The sequence below is a fragment of the Scyliorhinus torazame genome, chromosome 5, assembly GCF_047496885.1.
Source record: "Scyliorhinus torazame isolate Kashiwa2021f chromosome 5, sScyTor2.1, whole genome shotgun sequence".
Taxonomy (NCBI): Eukaryota; Metazoa; Chordata; class Chondrichthyes; order Carcharhiniformes; family Scyliorhinidae; genus Scyliorhinus; species Scyliorhinus torazame.
In genome coordinates this window covers 13,429,699-13,453,898 of record NC_092711.1, presented here as the reverse complement: position 1 = coordinate 13,453,898, position 24,200 = coordinate 13,429,699, and the positions used below count along the sequence as shown (strand labels likewise).

General features: G+C 58.2%; 1 protein-coding gene across 1 annotated transcript in view; it reads left to right on the top strand.

Annotated features, from left to right (window-relative positions):
- Positions 1-13,990, top strand: part of LOC140418181 ((Lyso)-N-acylphosphatidylethanolamine lipase-like) — a 26,257-nt gene extending 12,267 nt beyond the window's left edge. The window contains 6 exon segments of the mRNA XM_072501605.1: positions 203-232; positions 234-281; positions 284-353; positions 2,223-2,334; positions 8,034-8,220; positions 12,264-13,990. Of these exon segments, the coding sequence (XP_072357706.1) occupies positions 203-232; positions 234-281; positions 284-353; positions 2,223-2,334; positions 8,034-8,220; positions 12,264-12,485 (669 nt within the window). The 3' untranslated portion in view covers positions 12,486-13,990.
- The last annotated feature ends 10,210 nt before the right edge of the window (positions 13,991-24,200 follow it).

The window sequence follows — 24,200 nt, the reverse complement described above, 5'->3', positions numbered from 1 at the left end:
CTGGTTTAGCATAGTGGGCTGAACAGCTGGCTTGTAATGCAGAACAAGGCCAGCAGCGCGGGTTCAATTCCCGTACCAGCCTCCCCGAACAGGCGCCGGAATGTGGCAACTAGGGGCTTTTCACGGTAACTTCATTTGAAGCCTACTTGTGACAATACGCGATTATTATTATTATTATCATTCTTTGCATTACAGAGTGAAGCATCTGATCCTGGTAGATCCATGGGGTTTCCGCCGAGCGTCCGTCTGACCTATCCCAGACCTGGAACCCCCCCATCTGGGTGTGAAAGCTGTTGCCATCGTCCTCGGTCGCTTCAACTTCCTGGCGATGCTGAGGGCAGCCGGACCCTGGGGTGAGCAAGGCGGCCTCGATGGGAACTGGGCGGTGAGGGAGCGTCCTCAAATTACACTGGGCAGTGAGGGAGCGTCCTCGATGTACACTGGGCAGTGAGGGAGCGTCCTCAAATTACACTGGACAGTGAGGGAGCGTCCTCAAATTACACTGGACAGTGAGGGAGCATCCTCAAATTACACTGGGCAGTGAGGGAGCATCCTCAAATTACACTGGACAGTGAGGGAGCATCCTCAAATTACACTGGACAGTGAGGGAGCGTCCTCAAATTACACTGGACAGTGAGGGAGCGTCCTCAAATTACACTGGACAGTGAGGGAGCATCCTCAAATTACACTGGACAGTGAGGGAGCATCCTCAAATTACACTGGACAGTGAGGGAGCATCCTCAAATTACACTGGACAGTGAGGGAGCGTCCTCAAATTACACTGGACAGTGAGGGAGCGTCCTCAAATTACACTGGACAGTGAGGGAGCGTCCTCAAATTACACTGGGCAGTGAGGGAGCGTCCTCAAATTACACTGGGCAGTGAGGGAGCGTCCTCAAATTACACTGGGCAGTGAGGGAGCGTCCTCAAATTACACTGGACAGTGAGGGAGCGTCCTCAAATTACACTGGACAGTGAGGGAGCGTCCTCAAATTACACTGGACAGTGAGGGAGCATCTTCAAATTACACTGGGCAGTGAGGGAGCATCCTCAAATTACACTGGACAGTGAGGGAGCGTCCTCAAATTACACTGGGCAGTGAGGGAGCGTCCTCAAATTACACTGGGCAGTGAGGGAGCATCCTCAAATTACACTGGGCAGTGAGGGAGCGTCCTCAAATTACACTGGGCAGTGAGGGAGCGTCCTCAAATTACACTAAGCAGTGAGGGAGTGTTGGCAGTGTACACTGGGCAGCGAGGGAGCATCCTCAAATTTCGCTGGGCAGCAAGGGAGCATGGGTTAGGTGGATTGGCCATGATAAATTGCCCTTAGTGTTCGGTGGGGTTACTGGGTTATGGGGATAGGGTGGCGGTGTTGACCTTGGGTAGGGTGCGCTTTCCAAGAGCCGGTGCAGACTTGATGGGCTGAATGGCTTCCTTCTGCTCTGTAAATTCTATGATAATCTATGATTATCAAATTTCGCTGGGCAGCGAGGGAGCATCCTCAAATTTCGCTGGGCAGTGAGGGAGCGTCCCCAAATTTCACTGGGCAGTGAGGGAACGTCCTCAAATTCCACTGGGCAGTGAGGGAGCGTCCTCAAATTAGACTGGGCAGTGAGGGAGCGTCCTCAAATTAGACTGGGCAGTGAGGGAGCGTCCTCAAATTAGACTGGGCAGTGAGGGAGCGTCCTCAAATTAGACTGGGCAGTGAGGGAGCATCCTCAAATTAGACTGGGCAGTGAGGGAGCGTCCTCAAATTATACTGGGCAGTGAGGGAGCATCCTCAATGTACACTGGGCAGTGAGGGAGCGTTCTCGATGTACACTGGGCAGTGAGGGAGCGTCCTCAATGTACACTGGGCAGTGAGGGAGCGTCCTCAATGTACACTGGGCAGTGAGGGAGCGTCCTCAATGTACACTGGGCAGTGAGGGAGCGTCCTCAATGTACACTGGGCAGTGAGGGAGCGTCCTCAATGTACACTGGGCAGTGAGGGAGCGTCCTCTATGTACACTGGGCAGTGAGGGAGCGTCCTCAATGTACACTGGGCAGTGAGGGAGCGTCCTCTATGTACACTGGGCAGTGAGGGAGCGTCCTCAATGTACACTGGGCAGTGAGGGAGCATCCTCAATGTACACTGGGCAGTGAGGGAGCGTCCTTATTTCTCTCCCTAGTGAGTTAAGGACACTGGAAATCTCCTGACTCCGTCCCTCTCTCTCAGTACAGGCCCTTCCCTGGTCCAGCGTTTTCGACCGGACCTTAAGAGGAAATACGAGGAACGATTTGACGACGACACGATATTGGAATATGTCTATCACTGCAATGCTCAGACCCCCAGGTGAGTGATGTCGGTGGGTTTGGGGTGGGGGCAGGTACACAGCAAGACCCCAGTCAGAGTCCTTCCTCTTTATTTCCTTGTTCCCGTTTGTTTTATTTTATTCTGGTCCATGGACCGAGAACCGGAATGTGTCTTGAAGCAGAGGACTCGAGATGAAGCAGCCTTCATTGTGTTCCCAGGTGTGTTTAGATCTTGGCAGAAGGAGGAACTCTCTCTCTTTCTCTCTCTCTCTCTCTCACTCCATCTGTCTCTTTCTTGCTGCTGAACTTTATTGTTAAAGTATGAAATGAAAACCGCTTATTGTCACAAGTAGGCTTCAAATGGAGTTACTGTGAAAAGCCCCTAGTCGCCACATTCCGGCGCCTGTTCGGGGAGGCTGGTACGGGAATTGAACCGTGCTGCTGGCCTGCCTTGGTCTGCTTTCAAAGCCAGTGATTTAGCACCGTGCTAAACCGGCCCCTAAATAAATACATTTAGAGTCTGCAATTCTTTATTCCAATTAAGGGGCAATTTAGCATGGACAATTCACCTACCCTGCACATCTTTCTGGGTTGTGGGGGTGAGACTCACACAGACATAGGGAGAATGTGCAAACTCCACACGGGGAGTGACCCGGTGCCGGGATCGAACCCGGGTCCTTGATGCCAAGGACAGCTTTATCTTCTAAAATCAATGAGTGCCTGGCACATCTTTTAAAAAAAAAAAAAAAAAAAAAAAATTTAAAGTATCCAATTCATATTTTCCAATAAACATAGAACATTACAGCGCAGTACAGGCCCTTCGGCCCTCGCTGTTGCGCCGACCTGTGAAACCACTCTAAAGCCCATCTACACTATTCCCTTATCGTCCATATGTCTATCCAATGACCATTTGAATGCCCTTAGTGTTGGCGAGTCCACTACTGTTGCAGGCAGGGCATTCCACGCCCTTACTACTCTCCGAGTAAAGAACCTACCTCTGACATCTGTCCTATATCTATCTCCCCTCAATTTAAAGCTATGTCCCCTCGTGCTAGACATCACCATCCGAGGAAAAAGGCTCTCACTGTCCACCCTATCCAATCCTCTGATCATCTTGTATGCCTCAATTAAGTCACCCCTTAACCTTCTTCTCTCTAACGAAAACAGCCTCAAGTCCCTCAGCCTTTCCTCACAAGATCTTCCCTCCATATCAGGCAACATTCTGGTAAATCTCCTCTGCACCCTTTCCAATGCTTCCACATCCTTCCTATAATGCGGCGACCAGAATTGCACGCAATACTCCAAATGCGGCCGCACCAGAGTGTTGTACAGCTGCAACATGACCTCATGGCTCCGAAACTTAATCCCTCAACCAATAAAAGCTAACACACCGTATGCCTTCTTAACAACCCTCTCAACCTGGGTGGCAACTTTCAGGGATCGATGTACATGATCTCTCTGCTCATCCACACTGCCAAGAATCTTACCATTAGCCCAGTACTCAGTCTTCCTAAAGGAGCAAATTAGCATGTTCAATCCCCCTACCCTGCACATCTTTGGGTTGTGGGGGCGAAACCCACGCAGACACGGGGAGAATGTGCAAACTCCACACGGACAGTGACCCAGAGCCGGGATCGAACCTGGGACCTCGGCGCCACTGACCCACTGCGGAACCGTGCTGCCCTACCCTGGCACACCTTTGATGGAAGCCTGAACTTACCCTGAATGTACGGAGAAAGTAGACGACCTTACCAGAGAACACCACCTCAAACCTAGAAGGAAGAAGTACCGAATCGAAAGCCTGAACTCCTGAAAGACTTTAACTGGCAGCCGTCCCAGTGCATCGGAGATCCGTTATTCTTTTAGTTTTATTAATATTTTCTTCATCTTCCAACCACCCTCTTCTCTCTGTGCTGTCTATCTGTGTCTGTGTGTGTGGCACAATAGAAGCTAATTTGTGTTGAAGGCACAATCCTGGTGACTGCGGTTACTTTCACTCGGCCTAGGACCTCCTGTACAATAAATAAACTCTTAATTTTTCCGGTATTGTGACTTTGGGGCCTGTGGGGTTGGCATTGACCGTGCGCGGCATATCGTGGTAGAACCAAGCGACAATGACCACATAATGTTCTCTGTGAATATTGGGGGTTGAGGGCTGAAGGTTGTTCCCACACAGCACACGAGCCAGAGATTGCCAATTTGTCTGAATTTCTGTCTCTACACTGAGATCGGACGCAATCACCTGAGACGCCACAACCTGATGCGCGGCACGGTAGCACAGTGGTTAGCACTATGGCTTCACAGCTCCAGGGTCTCAGGTTCGATTCCTGGCTTGGGTCACTGTCTGTGCGGTGTCTGCACGTTCTCCCCGTGTCTGCGTGGGTTTCCCCCGGGAGCTCTAGTTCCCTCCCACAAGTCCCAAAAGACGTGCAGGTTAGTTGGATTGGACATTCTGAATTCTCCCTCTGTGTACCCGAACAGACGCCGGAGTGTGGCGACTAGGGGCTTTTCACAGTAACTTCATTGCAGTGTTAATGCAAGCCTACTTGTGACTTTAAAGATTATTATTATTAGGACCAATATCCAATCAGTGAGCGACGGCCACCTCCTGCGACCGTGCGACACTCCCTCAGTACTGACCTTCTGACAGTGCAGCACTCCCTCAGCACTGACCCTCCGACAGTGAAGCATTCCCTCAGTACTGACCCTCTGACAGTGCAGCACTCCCTCAGTACTGACCCTCCAACAGTGCGGCACTCCCTCAGTTCTGACCCTCCAACAGTGCGGCACTCCCTCAGTACTGACTCTCTGACAGTGCAGCGCTCCCTCAGTACTGAACCTCTGACAGTGCGGCACTCCCTCAGTACTGACCCTCTGACAGTGCAGCGCTCCCTCAGTACTGACTCTCTGACAGTGCAGCGCTCCCTCAGTACTGACCCTCCAACAGTGCGGCACCCCCTCAGTTCTGACCCTCCAACAGTGCGGCACTCCCTCAGTACTGACCCTCTGACAGTGCGGCACTCCCTCAGTACTGACCCTCTGACAGTGCGGCACTCCCTCAGTCCTGACCCTCTGACAGTGCAGCACTCCCTCAGTACTGACCCTCTGACAGTGCGGCACTCCCTCAGTACTGAACCTCCAACAGTGCAGCACTCCCTCAGTACTGACCCTCTGACTGTGCGGCACTCCCTCAGTACTGACCCTCTGACAGTGCGGCGCTCCCTCAGTACTGACCCTCTGACAGTGCGGCACTCCCTCAGTACTGACCCTCTGACAGTGCAGCACTCCCTCAGTACTGACCCTCTGACAGTGCAGCACTCCCTCAGTCCTGACCCTCTGACAGCACGGCGCTCCCTCAGTACTGACCCTCTGACAGCGCAGCACTCCCTCAGTCCTGACCCTCTGACAGCACGGCGCTCCCTCAGTACTGACCCTCTGACAATGCGGCGCTCCCTCAGTACTGACCCTCTGACAGTGCGGCACTCCCTCAGTACTGACCCTCTGACAGTGCGGCGCTCCCTCAGTACTGAACTCTGACAGTGCGGCACTCCCTCAGTACTGACTCTCTGACAGTGCGGCACTCCCTCAGTACTGACCCTCTGACAGTGCGGCGCTCCCTCAGTACTGAACTCTGACAGTGCGGCACTCCCTCAGTACTGACCCTCTGACAGTGCGGCATTCCCTCAGTACTGACCCTCTCACAGTGCAGCACTCCCTCAGCACTGACCCTCTGACAGTGCAGCACTCCCTCAGTCCTGACCCTCTGACAGCACGGCGCTCCCTCAGTACTGACCCTCTGACAGCGCAGCACTCCCTCAGTACTGACCCTCTGACAGTGCAGCACTCCCTCAGTCCTGACCCTCTGACAGCACGGCGCTCCTTCAGTACTGACCCTCTGACAATGCGGCGCTCCCTCAGTACTGACCCTCTGACAGTGCGGCACTCCCTCAGTCCTGACCCTCTGACAGTGCAGCACTCCCTCAGTACTGACCCTCTGACAGTGCGGCACTCCCTCAGTACTGACCCTCTGACAGTGCGGCGCTCCCTCAGTACTGACCCTCTGACAGTGCAGCACTCCCTCAGTACTGACCCTCTGACAGTGCAGCACTCCCTCAGTACTGACTCTCTGACAGTGCAGCACTCCCTCAGTCCTGACCCTCTGACAGCACGGCGCTCCCTCAGTACTGACCCTCTGACAGCGCAGCACTCCCTCAGCACTGACCCTCTGACAGTGCAGCACTCCCTCAGTCCTGACCCTCTGACAGCACGGCGCTCCCTCAGTACTGACCCTCTGACAGCGCAGCACTCCCTCAGTACTGACCCTCTGACAGTGCAGCACTCCCTCAGTCCTGACCCTCTGACAGCACGGCGCTCCTTCAGTACTGACCCTCTGACAATGCGGCGCTCCCTCAGTACTGACCCTCTGACAGTGCGGCACTCCCTCAGTACTGACCCTCTGACAGTGCAGCACTCCCTCAGTACTGACCCTCTGACTGTGCGGCACTCCCTCAGTACTGACCCTCTGACAGTGCGGCACTCCCTCAGTACTGACCCTCTGACAGTGCGGCGCTCCCTCAGTACTGACCCTCTGACAGTGCAGCACTCCCTCAGTACTGACCCTCTGACAGTGCAGCACTCCCTCAGTCCTGACCCTCTGACAGCACGGCGCTCCCTCAGTACTGACCCTCTGACAATGCGGCGCTCCCTCAGTACTGACCCTCTGACAGCGCAGCACTCCCTCAGTACTGACCCTCTGACAGTGCAGCACTCCCTCAGTCCTGACCCTCTGACAGCACGGCGCTCCCTCAGTACTGACCCTCTGACAATGCGGCGCTCCCTCAGTACTGACCCTCTGACAGTGCGGCACTCCCTCAGTACTGACCCTCTGACAGTGCGGCACTCCCTCAGTACTGACTCTCTGACAGTGCGGCACTCCCTCAGTACTGACCCTCTGACAGTGCGGCGCTCCCTCAGTACTGAACTCTGACAGTGCGGCACTCCCTCAGTACTGACCCTCTGACAGTGCGGCATTCCCTCAGTACTGACCCTCTGACAGTGCAGCACTCCCTCAGTACTGACCCTCTGACAGTGCGGCACTCCCTCAGTACTGACCCTCTGACAGTGCGGCACTCCCTCAGTACTGACCCTCTGACAGTGCAGCACTCCCTCAGTACTGACCCTCTGACAGTGCGGCACTCCCTCAGTACTGACCCTCTCACAGTGCAGCACTCCCTCAGCACTGACCGACAGTGCGGCACTCCCTCAGTACTGACCCTCTGACAGTGCGGCACTCCCTCAGTACTGACCCTCTGACAGTGCGGCACTCCCTCAGTACTGACTCTCTGACAGTGCGGCACTCCCTCAGTACTGACCCTCTGACAGTGCGGCATTCCCTCAGTACTGACCCTCTCACAGTGCAGCACTCCCTCAGTACTGACCCTCTGACAGTGCGGCACTCCCTCAGTACAGATCCTCTGACAGTGCGGTGCTCCCTCAGTACTGACCCTCTGACAGTGCGGTGCTCCCTCAGTACTGACCCTCTGACAGTGCGGCACTCCCTCAGTACTGACCCTCTGACAGTGCGGCACTCCCTCAGTACTGACCCTCTGACAGTGCGGCATTCCCTCAGTACTGACCGACAGTGCGGCGCTCCCTCAGCGCTAATCCGTCAGAGTAGATGTTTAATCCTCGGTGAAACGTCCTCGCGCGTTGACCAGCTCTTTCCCCTTTCCTGCCCAGCGGAGAGACGGCATTCAAGGTGCTGGCGGAGTCCTTCGGCTGGGCAAAGCGACCGATGCTGGGGAGGATCCACATGATCCCAAAGGAAGTTCCCATCACCATGATCTTCGGGTCCAGGTCCTGGATTGAGCCCAGCACCGGAGAGAGGGTGAAGAGGGTGCGGCCAGATTCGTACGTCCAAACGATGGTGAGTCACCCGGAGGAGATGTCGTGCACACATTTCCTCAAAGCTCCCCTTACAGAGGTGAGAATGTGCGTGTCTGCGTCTCGCGTGCGCCCGCCTGGACGCCGGTGCCCGTCTGGGCCTTGGTGGCAGGCTGGAGTCGGTGCGTGCGTCCGTGCATCAATTTATTGATTTAGACGGCATGTGCGCGTCGCTGGTTCGCCCAGCATTTATAGCCCGTCCCTAATTGCCCTTGGCTAGCTGTTGGGTGAGCCATCGTCTTGAACCAGCTGCAGTCCCTGAGGTGTAGGAACACCCACCGTGCAGTTAGCGAGGGAGCTCCAGGATGGATGTGCTACCCCGGCGACAGTGAAGGAACGGCCGATATATTTCCCAGTCGGGGCGGCGAGTGACTCGGAGGGGAGCCTCCAGGTGGTGGGGTTCCCAGGTATCTGCTGCCCTCGCCCTTCTAGATGGTGGTCGTGGGTTTGGAAGGTGCTGTCGAATGAGCCTTGGTGTGTTTTTTGCTCCAATGCACTGCGGGAAATGCTGTCGCCGGGGAAGCTCAACACCAATCACTATGACTGGTTAGATACAGAGGAAAGCTCCCTCCACACTGTCCCCATCAAACACTCCCAGGACAGGTACAGCACGGGGTTAGATACAGAGTAAAGCTCCCTCTACACTGTCCCCATCAAACACTCCCAGGACAGGTACAGCACGGGGTTAGATACAGAGTAAAGCTCCCTCAACACTGTCCCCATCAAACACTCCCTGGACAGGTACAGCACGGGGTTAGATACAGAGGAAAGCTCCCTCCACACTGTCCCCATCAAACACTCCCTGGACAGGTACAGCACGGGGTTAGATACAGAGTAAAGCTCCCTCTACACTGTCCCCATCAAACACTCCCAGAGCAGGTACAGCTCGGGGTTAGATACAGAGTAAAGCTCCCTCTACACTGTCCCCATCAAACACTCCCAGGACAGGTACAGCACCCGGTTAGATACAGAGTAAAACTCCCTCTACACTGTCCACCTCAAACACTCGCAGGACAGGTACAGCACGGGGTTAGATACAGAGTAAAGCTCCCTCCACACGGTCCCCATCAGACACTCCCAGGACAGGTCCAGCACGTGGTTAGATACAGAGTAAAGCTCCCTCCACACGTTCCCCATCAAACACTCCCAGGACAGGTACAGCATGGGGTTAGATTCAGAGTAAAGCTCCCTCGACACGGTCCCCATCAAACACTCCCAGGACAGGTCCAGCACGTAGTCAGATACAGAGTAAAGCTCCCTCTCCACTGCCCCATCAAACACTCCCAGGACAGGTAGAGCACGGGGGTTAGATACAGAGTAAAGCTCCCTGTACACTGTCCCCATCAAACACTCCCAGGACAGGTACAGCACGGGGTTAGAGACAGAGTAAAGCTCCCTCCACACTGTCCCCATCAAACACTCCCAGTACAGGTACAGCACGGGGTTAGATACAGAGTAAAGCTCCCTCCACACTGTCCCCATCAAACACTCCCAGGACAGGTACAGCACGGGGTTAGATACAGAGTAAAGCTCCCTCCACACTGTCCCCATAAAACACTCCCAGGACAGGTACAGCATGGGGTTAGATGCAGAGTAAAGCTCCCTCTACACTGACCCATCAAACACTCCCAGGACAGGTACAGCACCCGGTTAGATACAGAGTAAAGCTCCCTCCACACTGTCCCCATCAGACACTCCCAGGACAGGTCCAGCACGTGGTCAGATACAGAGTAAAGATCGCTCGACACGGTCCCCATCAAACACTCCTAGGACAGGTACAGCACGGGGTTAGATTCAGAGTAAAGTTCCCTCTACACTGTCCCCATCAAACACTCCCAGGACAGGTACAGCACAGGGTTAGATACAGAGTAAAGCTCCCTCTACACTGTCCCCATCAAACACTCCCAGGACAGGTACAGCACCCGGTTAGATACAGAGTAAAGCTCCCTCTACACTGTCCACCTCAAGCACTCGCAGGACAGGTACAGCACGGGGTTAGATACAGAGTAAAGCTCCCTGTACACTGTCCCCATCAAACACTCCCAGGACAGGTACAGCACGGGGTTAGAGACAGAGTAAAGCTCCCTCCACACTGTCCCCATCAAACACTCCCAGTACAGGTACAGCACGGGGTTAGATACAGAGTAAAGCTCCCTCCACACTGTCCCCATCAAACACTCCCAGGACAGGTACAGCACGGTGTTAGGTGCAGAGTAAAGCTCCCTCTACTCTGTCCCCATCAAACACTCCCAGGACAGGTACAGCACGGGGTTAGATACAGAGTAAAGCTCCCTCCACACTGTCCCCATAAAACACTCCCAGGACAGGTACAGCATGGGGTTAGATGCAGAGTAAAGCTCCCTCTACACTGACCCATCAAACACTCCCAGGACAGGTACAGCACCCGGTTAGATACAGAGTAAAGCTCCCTCCACACTGTCCCCATCAGACACTCCCAGGACAGGTCCAGCACGTGGTCAGATACAGAGTAAAGATCGCTCGACACGGTCCCCATCAAACACTCCCAGGACAGGTACAGCACGGGGTTAGATTCAGAGTAAAGCTCCCTCTACACTGTCCCCATCAAACACTCCCAGGACAGGTACAGCATGGGGCTAGATACAGAGTAAAGCTCCCTCTGCACTGACCCCATCAAACACTCACAGGACAGGGAGAGCACGGGGTTAGATACAGAGTAAAACTCCATCGACACTGTCCTCATCAAACACTCCCAGAACAGGTACGGCACAGGGTTAGATACAGAGTAAAGCTCCCTCTACACTGTCCCCATCAAACACTCCCAGGACAGGTACAGCATGGGGTTAGATACAGAGTAAAGCTCCCTCTACACTGTCCCCATCAAACACTCCCAGGAGAGGTACAGCACGGGGTTAGATACAGAGTAAAGCTCCCTCTACACTGTCCCCATCAAACACTTGCAGGACAGGGAGAGTACGGGATTAGATAGAGTAAAGCTCCCTCTACACTGTGCCCATCAAACACTCCCAGGACAGGTACAGCACGGGGGTTACATACAGAGAAAAGCTCCCTCGACACGGTCCCCATCAAACACTCCCAGGACAGGTACAGCATGGGGTTAGATTCAGAGTAAAGCTCCCTCGACACGGTCCCCATCAAACACTCCCAGGACAGGTCCAGCACGTAGTCAGATACAGAGTAAAGCTCCCTCTACACTGCCCCATCAAACACTCCCAGGACAGGTACAGCATGGGGTTAGATACAGAGTAAAGCGCCCTCTACACTGTCCCCATCAAACACTCCCAGGACAGGTACAGCACGGGGTTAGATGCAGAATAAACCTCCCTCTACACTGTCCCCATCAAACACTCCCAGGACAGGTCCAGCACGTAGTCAGATACAGAGTAAAGCTCCCTCTACACTGTCCCCATCAAACACTACCAGGACAGGTACAGCACGGGGTTAGATGCAGAATAAACCTCCCTCTAAACTGTCCCCATCAAACACTCCCAGGACAGGTACAGCACGGTGTTAGATACAGAGTAAAGCTCCCCCTACACTGTACCCATCAAACGCTCCCAAGACAGGTACAGCATGAGGTTAGTTACAGAGTAAAGCTCCCTCTACACTGTCCCCATCAAACGCTCCCAGGACAGGTACAGCACGGGGTTAGATGCAGAATAAAGCTCCCTCTAAACTGTCCCCATCAAACACTCACAGGACAGGTACAGCACGGGGTTAGATACAGAGTAAATCTCCCTCTACACTCTCCCCATCAAACACTCCCAGGACAGGGAGAGCACGGGATTAGATACAGAGTAAAGCTCCTTCTACACTGTCCCCACTACATTGTTACTCTCTCCCACTGTCAGTCGAGCCTGTTTGTTTTCTGATATCTGCTTAACTCGAGGCCATTCGGCCCTTCGAGCTTGGCCCCGCCATTCATCTCAATCATGGCTGGTCATCCAACTCAATTGCCTGATCGCGCTTTCCCCTCCTGTCCGTTGATCCCCTTCGGTCTTTGACTGCGTGTGCTTTCTCTTACAGGCAATCGAGGGCGCATCACACCACGTCTACGCGGATAGGCCGGAAGAGTTCAACTCAGCCGTCACGAAGATCTGTGACTCAGTACCTGATGCCCACTCGTCACACCATACCCCTGCCTCCACCCTCCCCCCCTCCCCTTCCTCCTCCTCCTCCACCACCACGCCCGCCCTGAGTAACCTCGCTCCAGCTCCTGCGTCTCTGCTTTCGGACTCTGTTGTGTAACAAAATAAAGTCTTGTGTCCCTACCACTGATGCACCCAACACCCCCCCCCCCCCCTGCCCTGGCCACCTGCCCTTCAGAGGCTGTGCCATGTGCCCTCCCTCACCCACCACTGTGCCTTAACGCGCTCAGGGAAAGCGTGGCCTCTCCAGATGTATCACCACATCCACCGGAACTCCAGGGCATTGCCTCACTAAATCCCCCTTGCTATTCCCGTTCCGCCCTTGTCCCGTCCAACTGGGATTAAGGGAGTTATTTTGAAGCGCTCTTTGAAGACAGCTCATTCTTTTCAGTTCAGCATTGGTGGAGGGTTGACGAACCAGAGGCAACAAGGAAATGCAGCCCTTTGCAACGTTCTCCCTCACAGTGGTGTTAATTCGTCTCGGTTTGTTTGTTTAATGGTTCCCTGGTCCTGAGACCACTTCATGAAACTGTTCCCTGTGACGTTGAGTTCTCAATGTATCAGGTGGAGTTGGCAATGTCAAAAACCCTGTCCATGCCAACCCTCCCTCCCTCCCTCCCTGGGAAGAAACGTCGCCTCTCAGAGGGTTCCACCATTCCGGCTGCTCTCTCCAGCGGTAGACATCGGAGGCTCCTTCAACCAAACACACTATATTATCCGGCCATGCACGTAACCCCCTCACACTGCTGAGGGAGCGCCGCACTGTCAGAGGGTCAGTACTGAGGGAGTGCCGCACTGTCGGAGGGTCAGTACTGAGGGAGTGCCGCACTGTCGGAGGGTCAGTACTGAGGGAGTGCCGCACTGTCGGAGGGTCAGTCCTGAGGGAGCGCCGCACTGTGAGAGGGTCAGTACTGAGGGAGCTCCGCACTGTCAGAGGATCAGTACTGAGTGAGTGCTGCACTGTCAGAGGGTCAGTACGGAGGGAGCGCTGCACTGTCAGAGGATCAGTACTGAGTGAGTGCTGCACTGTCAGAGGGTCAGTACTGAGGGAGTGCCGCACTGTCAGGGGGTCAGTACTGAGGGAGTGCCGCACTGTCAGAGGGTCAGTACTGAGGGAGCGCTGCACTGTCGGAGGGTCAGTACTGAGGGAGTGCCGCACTGTCAGAGGGTCAGTGCTGAGGGAGTGTCGCACTGTCAGAGGGTCAGTACTGAGGGAGCGCCGCACTGTCAGAGGGTCACTACTGAGGGAGTGCCGCACTGTCAGAAGGTCAGTACTGAGGGAGTGCCGCACTGTCAGAGGGTCAGTACTGAGGGAGTGCCGCACTGTGAGAGGGTCAGTACTGAGGGAGTGCCGCACTGTCCGAGGGTCAGTGCTGAGGGAGTGCTGCAGTGTCAGAGGGTCAGTACTGAGCGAGTGCTGCACTGTCAGAGGGTCAGTACTGAGGGAGTGCCGCACTGTCAGAGGATCAGTAGAGGGAGTTCTTACTGGTGGTCTTGTACCTTAACATCGCACAGAGGGTCACCTCTCTGTTGTAGGATTTTGCTGTGTGTAAACAGCTGCTGCTTGTCTAACATTATTAACAATGAAGAGAGTTTTTGAAAGTATTTCAGTGACTGTCGACTATGGGGGTCCCTGGGGCTGTATCCCTCCGTGTGCAACATGCAATTTAATTCTGGATTACTGATCGTTCAACACAAGTACTGTGCTACAGTCAGACCCAACCTGAGGCTCGAAGGTTTTCCAGTGACCAGGGCTCTGGGTTCATTGAGCGAAAAATGGTCTTGTAAAAATAGATCGAATCGAATCGACACCTCATTCAACCTCGACACAGTTTGAGTTGTATTCCTGCAGGTCGGAATCGAAGTGACAACAGTTTTATAGATGTCACAGCATTTACAGTGCAGAAGGAGGCCATTTGGCCCATCGAGTCTGCACCGGCCCTCCGAAAGAGCACCCTACCTAAGGCCACACCTGTACTCTGTCCCCGTAACCCCAGCTAACCTTTTCTGGACACCAATTTAGCACGGCCAATCCACCAAACCTGCACGTGTTTCGGGACGTGTAGGAGGAAGCCGGAGCACCCGGAGGAAACCCACGCAGACACGGGGAGAACGTGCAGACTCCGCACAGACAGTGACCCAAGCCGGGAATCGAACCCGGCTCCCTGGAGCTGTTGAGGCAGCAGTGCTAACCACTGTGCTACCGCGCGGGACATTACCATCCTACTCGGGAGTTTCCAATAACGAGACGCGATCTTATGGAAACGTACCAGTTTCGGAGGGAGCTTTGTCAGGCCGAGTTCGGAGGGGGTGTAACGCAATCCAGGGGGAATCTATAACAAGGTGGGATTGACTCCGAGGGGCTGGTTTAGCACACTGGGCTAAATCGCTGGCTTTGAAAGCAGACCCAGGCAGGCCAGCAGCACGGTTCGATTCCCGTACCAGCCTCCCCGAACAGGTGCCGGAATGTGGCGACTAGGGGCTTTTCACAGTAACTCCATTTGAAGCCTACTTGTGACAATAAGCGATTTTCATTTCATTTTCAAGTCAAGCCTCACATTTCAGGGTGCTGCACCTGTGGTGGAAACTGTCTGCCAGCAGAGGGTGGCCTTTACTCACAGGACAGGGAAAGAGATTTGAAGAGAGGCTTTGACCCTTTAAAAAAAATTAATTCAACCCCCACTTCCCTGGACCAAATTCCCCACTGCGGCAAAACTGAATTTAGCCCCAGGGTCGACCTGACCTCCCCTCCCCTCGTGGGTCCAACTCCCTACATTCCCGCAATTCAGGGCAGGATGTTACCCCCTCGAAGAGGGCCACCTCCCTGCTTGTGGCATCTTGCTCTGTAAAGTGGCTGCTGCCTTGACAACACTGTGAAATGAAAATGAAATGAAAATCGCTTCTTGTCACAAGTAGGCTTCAAATGAAGTTACTGTGAAAAGCCCCTAGTCGCCACATTCCGGCGCCAAGTGGAGTCTTCTTCTGCCCCTCTCTTCCCCCCCTTCACTCTATCTCTCCCCCCTTCACTCTCTCCCCCCCTTCACTCTCTCTCCCCCCCCCTTCACTCTCTCTCTCTCTCCCCCTTCACTCTCTCTCTCTCCCCCTTCACTCTCTCTCCCCCTTCACACTCTCTCTCCCCCTTCACACTCTCTCTCCCCCTTCACTCTCTCTCTCCCCCCTCACTCTCTCTCTCCCCCCTCACTCTCTCTCTCCCCCCTCACTCTCTCTCTCCCCCCTCACTCTCTCTCTCCCCCCTCACTCTCTCTCTCCCCCCTCACTCTCTTCCCCCCTCACTCTCTCTCCCCCCTCACTCTCTCTCCCCCCTCACTCTCTCTCCCCCCCTCACTCTCTCTTCCCCCCCCTCACTCTCTCTTCCCCCCCTCACTCTCTCTCCCCCCCCTCACTCTCTCTCCCCCCCCTCACTCTCTCTCCCCCCTCACTCTCTCTCCCCCCTCACTCTCTCTCCCCCCTCACTCTCTCTCCCCCCCTCACTCTCTCTCCCCCCTCACTCTCTCTCCCCCCTCACTCTCTCTCCCCCCTCACTCTCTCTCCCCCCTCACTCTCTCTCTCCCCCCTCACTCTCTCTCTCCCCCTTCACTCTCTCTCTCTCCCCCCTTCACTCTCTCTCTCCCCCCTCACTCTCTCCCCCTTCACTCTCTCTCTCTCTCCCCCCCTCACTCTCTCTCCCCCCCTTCACTCTCTCTCCCCCCCTTCACTCTCTCCCCCCTCACTCTCTCTCCCCCCCTTCACTCTCTCTCCCCTCTCACTCTCTCCCCCTTCACTCTCTCTCTCTCCCCCCCTCACTCTCTCTCCCCTCCTTCACTCTCTTCTCCTTCACTCTCTCTCCCCCTTCACTCTCTCTCCCCCCTTCACTCTCTCTCTCTCCCCCCTTCACTCTCTCTCTCCCCCCCTCACTCTCTCTCTCTCCCTTCACTCTCTCTCTCTCCCTTCACTCTCTCTCTCTCTCCCCCCTTCACTCACTCTCCCCCCCTTCACGCACTCTCCCCCTTCACTCGCTCTCTCCCCTTCACTCTCTCCCCCTTCATTCTCTCTCCCCCTTCACTCACTCCCCCCTTCACTCACTCTCTCCCCCTTCATTCTCTCTCCCCCTTCACTCTCTCTCTCTCTCCCCCTTCACTCTCTCTCTCTCCCCCTTCACTCTCTCTCTCTACCCCTTCACTCTCTCTCTCCCCATTCACTCTCTCTCTCTCCCCCTTCACTATCTCTCTCCCCTTCACTCTCTCCACCCTTCACTCTCTCTCACCCGCTTCACTCTCTCTCACTCCCCCTTCACTCTTTCTCTCTCTCCCCATTCACTCTCTCTCTCTCCCTTCACACTCTCTCTCTCCCTTCACTCTCTCTCTCTACCCCTTCACTCTCTCTCTCTCTCCCCCTTCACTATCTCTCTCTCCCCCTTCACTATCTCTCTCCCCTTCACTCTCTCCCCCCCCACCCGCTTCACTCTCTCACTCCCCCTTCACTCTTTCTCTCTCCCCATTCACTCTCTCCCCCCTTCACTCTCTCCCCCTCCTCCCCTCTCGCCCCCCCTCCTCCCCTCTCGTCCCCTCTCGCCCCCCTCTTCCCCTCTCGCCCCCCTCTTCCCCTCTCGCCCCCCCTCCTCACCTCTCGCCCCCCCTCCTCCCCTCTCGCCCCCCCTCCTCCCCTCTCGCCCCCCCTCCTCCCCTCTCGCCCCCCCTCCTCCCCTCTCGCCCCCCCTCCTCCCCTCTCGCCCCCCCCCCCTCCTCCCCTCTCGCCCCCCCCTCCTCCCCTCTCGCCCCCCCCTCCTCCCCTCTCGCCCCCCCTCCTCCCCTCTCGCCCCCCCTCCTCCCCTCTCGCCCCCCCCTCCTCCCCTCTCGCCCCCCCCTCCTCCCCTCTCGCCCCCCCCTCCTCCCCTCTCGCCCCCCCCTCCTCCCCTCTCGCCCCCCCCTCCTCCCCTCTCGCCCCCCCTCCTCCCCTCTCGCTCCCCTCTCGCCCCCCTCTTCCCCTCTCGCCCCCCCCTCTTCCCCTCTCGCCCCCCCTCCTCCCCTCTCGCCCCCCCCTCCTCCCCTCTCGCCCCCCCTCCTCCCCTCTCGCCCCCCCCGCCCCCCCTCCTCCCCTCTCGCCCCCCCCTCCTCCCCTCTCGCCCCCCCCTCCTCCCCTCTCGCCCCCCCTCCTCCCCTCTCGCCCCCCCCTCCTCCCCTCTCGCCCCCCCCTCCTCCCCTCTCGCCCCCCCTCCTCCCCTCTCGCCCCCCCTCCTCCCCTCTCGCCCCCCCTCCTCCCCTCTCGTCCCCCCCTCCTCCCCTCTCGTCCCCCCCTCCTCCCCTCTCGCCCCCCCTCCTCCCCTCTCGTCCCCCCCTCCTCCCCTCTCGCCCCCCCTCTTCACTCTCTCTCCCCTCCTTCACTCTCTTCTCCTTCACTCTCTCTCCCCCCTCACTCTCTCCCCCTTCACTCTCTCTCTCTCCCCCCTCACTCTCTCTCCCCTCCTTCACTCTTCTCCTTCACTCTCTCTCCCCTTCACTCTCTCTCCCCCCTTCACTCTCTCTCTTTCCCCCCCTCACTCTCTCTCTCCCTTCACTCTCTCTCTCTCCCTTCACTCTCTCTCTCTCCCCCCTTCACTCTCTCTCTCTCCCCCCTTCACTCACTCTCTCTCCCCCCTTCACTCACTCTCCCCCCCTCACTCACTCTCCCCCCTTCACGCACTGTCCCCCTTCACTCTCTCTCTCCCCTTCACTCACTCCCCCTTCATTCTCTCTCCCCCTTCACTCACTCCCCCCTTCACTCACTCACTCCCCCCTTCACTCACTCTCTCCCCCTTCATTCTCTCTCCCCCTTCACTCTCTCTCTCTCTCCCCCTTCACTCTCTCTCCCTTCACTCTCTCTCTCTCCCCCTTCACTCTCTCTCTCTACCCCTTCACTCTCTCTCTCCCCATTCACTCTCTCTCTCTCTCTCCCCCTTCACTATCTCTCCCCCCTTCACTCTCTCTCACCCGCTTCACTCTCTCTCACTCCCCCTTCACTCTTTCTCTCTCTCCCCATTCACTCTCTCTCTCTCTCCCTTCACTCTCTCTCTCTACCCCTTCACTCTCTCTCTCTCTCCCTATTCACTCTCTCTCTCTCTCCCCTTCACTCTCTCCCCCCCACCCGCTTCACTCTCTCTCACTCCCCCTTCACTCTTTCTCTCTCTCCCCATTCACTCTCTCCCCCCTCTTCACTCTCGCCCCCCTTCCTCCCCTCTCGCCCCCCCTCCTCCCCTCTCGCCCCCCCCTCCTCCCCTCTCGCCCCCCCTCCTCCCCTCTCGCCCCCCCTCCTCCCCTCTCGCCCTCCCCTCTCGCCCCCCCTCCTCCCCTCTCGCCCTCCCCTCTTGCCCCCCCTCCTCCCCCTCCTCCCCTCCCTCCTCCCCTCCCTCCTCCCCCTCCCTCCCTCCTCCCCCCCTCACTCTCTCTCTCCCTTCACTCTCTCTCTCTCCCTTCACTCTCTCTCTCTCCCCCCTTCACTCACTCTCCCCCCCCTCACTCACTCTCCCCCTTCACTCTCTCTCTCCCCTTCACTCTCTCCCCCTTCATTCTCTCTCCCCCTTCACTCACTCTCTCCCCCTTCATTCTCTCTCCCCCTTCACTCTCTCTCTCTCTCTCCCCCTTCACTCTCTCTCTCTCCCCCTTCACTCTCTCTCTCTCTCCCCCTTCACTCTCTCTCTCTACCCCTTCACTCTCTCTCTCCCCATATACTCTCTCTCTCCCCTTCACTCTCTCTCACCCGCTTCACTCTCTCTCTCTCTACCCCTTCACTCTCTCTCTCCCCATTCACTCTCTCTCTCCCCCTTCACTATCTCTCTCCCCTTCACTCTCTCTCACCCGCTTCACTCTCTCTCACTCCCCCTTCACTCTTTCTCTCTCTCCCCATTCACTCTCTCTCTCTCTCCCTTCACTCTCTCTCTCTCTCCCCCTTCACTATCTCTCTCCCCTCCACCCGCTTCACTCTCTCTCACTCCCCCTTCACTCTTTCTCTCTCTCCCCATTCACTCTTCCCCCCCTTCACTCTCACCCCCCCTCCTCCCCTCTCGCCCCCCTCCTCCCCTCTCGCCCCCCCTCTTGCCCCCCTCCTCCCCTCTCGCCCCCCTCCTCCCCTCTCGCCCCCCTCCTCCCCTCTCGCCCCCCTCCTCCCCTCTCGCCCCCCTCCTCCCCTCTCGCCCCCCCCTCCTCCCCTCTCGCCCTCCCCTCTCGCCCCCCCTCCTCCCCCCTCTCGCCCTCCCCTCTCGCCCCCCCTCCTCCCCTCTCGCCCCCCTCCTCCCCTCTCGCCCCCCCTCCTCCCCTCTCGCCCCCCTCCTCCCCTCTCGCCCCCCCCTCCTCTCTCGCCCCCCCCTCCTCCCCTCTCGCCCCCCCCTCCTCCCCTCTCGCCCCCCCCCTCCTCCCCTCTCGCCCCCCCCCTCCTCCCCTCTCGCCCCCCCCTCCTCCCCTCTCGCCCCCCCTCCTCCCCTCTCGCCCCCCCCTCCTCCCCTCTCGCCCCCCCCTCCTCCCCTCTCGCCCCCCCTCCTCCCCTCTCGCCCCCCCCTCCTCCCCTCTCGCCCCCCCCCTCCTCCCCTCTCGCCCCCCCCTCCTCCCCTCTCCCCCCCCCTCCTCCCCTCTCGCCCCCCCCCTCCTCCCCTCTCGCCCCCCCCTCCTCCCCTCTCGCCCCCCCCCTCCTCCCCTCTCGCTCCCCCCTCCTCCCCTCTCGCCCCCCCCTCCTCCCCTCTCGCCCCCCCCTCCTCCCCTCTCGCCCCCCCCTCCTCCCCTCTCGCCCCCCCCTCCTCCCCTCTCGCCCCCCCCTCCTCCCCTCTCGCCCCCCTCCTCCCCTCTCGCTCCCCCTCCTCCCCTCCCCCTCCCCTCCCTCCCTCCTCCCCTCCCTCCCTCCTCCCCTCCCTCCCTCCTCCCCTCCCTCCTCCCCCCCCCTCCTCCCCCCCTCCCTCCTCACTCTCTCTCTCCTTTCACTCTCTCTCTCTCCCTTCACTCTCTCTCTCCCCCCTTCACTCTCTCTCTCCCCCCTTCACTCACTCTCCCCCCCTTCACGCACTCTCCCCCTTCACTCTCTCTCTCCCCTTCACTCTCTCTCCCCCCTTCACTCTCTCCCCCTTCATTCTCTCTCCCCCTTCACTCACTCTCTCCCCCTTCATTCTCTCTCCCCCTTCACTCTCTCTCTCCCCCTTCACTCTCTCCCCCTTCACTCTCTCTCTCTCCCCCTTCACTCTCTCTCTCTCCCCATTCACTCTCTCTCTCCCCATTCACTCTCTCTCTCCCCATTCACTCTCTCTCTCTCTCTCTCCCCCTTCACTATCTCTCCCCCCTTCACTCTCTCTCACCCGCTTCACTCTCTCTCACTCCCCCTTCACTCTTTCTCTCTCTCCCCATTCACTCTCTCTCTCTCTCTCCCCATTCACTCTCTCTCTCTCTCTCCCTTCACTCTCTCTCTCTACCCCTTCACTCTCTCTCTCTCTCTCCCCATTCACTCTCTCTCTCTCTCCCCCTTCACTCTCTCCCCCCCACCCGCTTCACTCTCTCTCACTCCCCCTTCACTCTTTTTCTCTCTCCCCATTCACTCTCTCCCCCCTTCACTCTCCTCCCCTCTCGCCCCCCCTCCTCCCCTCTCGCCCCCCCTCCTCCCCTCTCGCCCCCCCCCTCCCCCCCCCTCCCCTCTCGCCCCCCCCGCCTCCCCTCTCGCCCCCCCCGCCTCCCCTCTCGCCCCCCCCCGCCTCCCCTCTCGCCCCCCCCGCCTCCCCTCTCGCCCCCCCCGCCTCCCCTCTCGCCCCCCCGCCTCCCCTCTCGCCCCCCCCGCCTCCCCTCTCGCCCCCCCCGCCTCCCCTCTCGCCCCCCCCCGCCTCCCCTCTCGCCCCCCCTCCTCCCCTCTCGCCCCCCCTCCTCCCCTCTCGCCCCTCTCGCTCCCCCTCCTCCCCCCCCTCCCCCCTCCTCCCCCCCCCTCCCCCCTCCTCCCCCCCCTCCCCCCCTCCCTCCCTCCTCCCCCCCTCCCCTCCTCCCCCCCCCTCCCTCCTCCCCCTCCTCCCTCCTCCCCCTCCTCCCCTCTCGCCCCCTCCCCTCCCGCCCCCTCCCTCCTCCCCTCCCTCCTCTCTCGCCCTCCCCTCCTCCCCTCTCGCCCCCCCTCCCCTCCCCCCCCCCCTCCCCTCCCGCCCCCCCTCCCGCCCCCCCTCCCCTCCCCTCTCGCCCCCCCTCCCCTCCCGCCCCCCCTCCCCTCCCCTCTCGCCCCCCCTCCCCTCCCCTCTCGCCCCCCCTCCCCTCCCCTCTCGCCCCCCCTCCCCTCCCCTCTCGCCCCCCCTCCCCTCCCCTCTCGCCCCCCCTCCCCTCCCCTCTCGCCCCCCCTCCCCTCCCCTCTCGCCCCCCCCTCCTCCCCTCTCGCCCCCCCCCTCCTCCCCTCCCCCCTCTCCTGTCCCACATGGAACTGATTGTCGTTTGTTCTGACCCCAGCTGGTTGCTGGGACAGGTTGGCCAAGTAGGGTCAGTGCTGGTTGGAGTTCCGAACAACAGGGCGCGAGATCCTTCGATGGGGCGAAAGTTGAGATGTTCCCCCCACCGCCTCAAGTGGGGGGGATCTAGACCAAGTGGGGAAGTGTCCCATTGAAGGGAGAGGTGAGGAGGAGTTTCCTCTAATATAGGAGTTCAGCACCTCCCCTACCCCCACCCCGAGCAGTGGGGGCTGCGGGTCGCTGAATATATTCACTGCCGAGGGGAGGGATTCGATCGACGAGGGTTATGGGGGTGGGGGGGGGGGGGGATCAGGTCTGGCGTGCGTGCTCACGGGAAGCTCCGGACAGCTCAGATGCTTCGGAGGACGGATTAGAAAAAAAAACCACCCACCAGGTTGCAGATGGAGGCGGGTAATGGGGGGCGGGGGGGAAACAAAGTGTTCGATGGCTGCCCTCGGAACCTGGCCAGAGCCCCGGCAGATCCCACCTCCCCCTTCGAGAATCCCTGCAGTGCAGAAGGAGGCCATTCAGCCCATCGAATGGGCTCCCTACCTCGGCCTACTCCTCTTTTTCTTAGGAACCCCACCTCACCTTTTTTTTGGACAATTCAGCACAGCCAATCCACCTAACCTGCACGTCTCTGGACTTGTGGGAGGAAACCGGAGCACCCGGGGGAAACCCACGCACACACGGGGAGGACGTGCAGACTCCGCACAGACAGTGACCCAAGCCGGGAATCGAACCTGGGACCCTGGAGCTGCGAGGCTGCATTAATGACCAGTCATCAACACATACTTTAACAGATGTCGGAGCCGGGAACAATCCTACGAAGAACGGATAATTCTCTTTGTTTTCCACACATACTCCTCATGTGAAGCCATTTGTTTGATTATTACGCACAAAAAGGTGAATTAGTTTCCCCTCGTGTTCTCTACACTGACTCCCTTGTGTTAACCCAGGGTGGAAAATAAAGGTCAGAAAAATCCAGGTCGTGGGCCCGCTTGATGTTAATGGAGATGCGGTGATGGGGAGGGAGGGTTGGGAGAGAGACACATTCCCCCGGCACCGTGCAGGTTGGCGGAGATGGATCCCCAAACTGCGGACAAGCTGTCGATTTGCAGAGAGGAGACGCCAGAAATTGATGCAGGTCCAAAGTCCAATCAGTGAAAGATGGCGACCTCCTCTGACAGTGCGGCGCTCCCTCAGTACTGACCCTCTGACAGTGCGGCGCTCCCTCAGTACTGACCCTCTGACAGTGCAGCACTCCCTCAGTACTGACCCTCTGACAGTGCGGCACTCCCTCAGTACTGACCCTCTGACAGTGCCGCACTCCCTCAGTACTGACCCTCTGACAGTGCAGCACTCCCTCAGTACTGACCCTCTGACAGTGCGGCACTCCCACAGTACTGACCCTCTGACAGTGCGGCGCTCCCACAGTACTGACCCTCTGACAGTGCGGCGCTCCCTCAGTACTGACCCTCTGACAGTGCGGCACTCCCTCAGTACTGACCCTCCGGCAGTGCGGCGCTCCCTCAGTACTGACCCTCTGACAGTGCGGCACTCCCTCAGTACTGACCCTCCGGCAGTGCCGCGCTCCCTCAGTCCTGACCCTCTGACAGTGCGGCGCTCCCTCCGTACTGACCCTCTCACAGTACGGCACTCCCTCCGTACTGACCCTCTGACAGTGCGGCAATCCCTCAGTACTGACCCTCTGACAGTGCGGCACTCCCTCCGTACTGACCCTCTGACAGTGCAGCACTCCCTCAGTACTGACCCACTGACAGTGCGGCTCACCCTCAGTACTGACCCTCTGACAGTGCGGCACTCCCTCAGTACTGACCCTCTCACAATGCAGCACTCCCTCAGTACTTACCCTCTGACAGTGCAGCACTCCCTCAGTACTGACCCTCTGACAGTGCAGCACTCCCTCAGTACTGACCCACTGACAGTGCGGCTCACCCTCAGTACTGACCCTCTGACAGTGCGGCACTCCCTCAGTACTGACCCTCTCACAATGCAGCACTCCCTCAGTACTTACCCTCTGACAGTGCGGCACTCCCTCAGTACTGACCCTCCGGCAGTGCCGCGCTCCCTCAGTCCTGACCCTCTGACAGTGCAGCGCTCCCTCCGTACTGACCCTCTCACAGTACGGCACTCCCTCCGTACTGACCCTCTGACAGTGCGGCAATCCCTCAGTACTGACCCTCTGACAGTGCGGCACTCCCTCCGTACTGACCCTCTGACAGTGCAGCACTCCCTCAGTACTGACCCACTGACAGTGCGGCTCACCCTCAGTACTGACCCTCTCACAATGCAGCACTCCCTCAGTACTTACCCTCTGACAGTGCAGCACTCCCTCAGTACTGACCCTCTGACAGTGCAGCACTC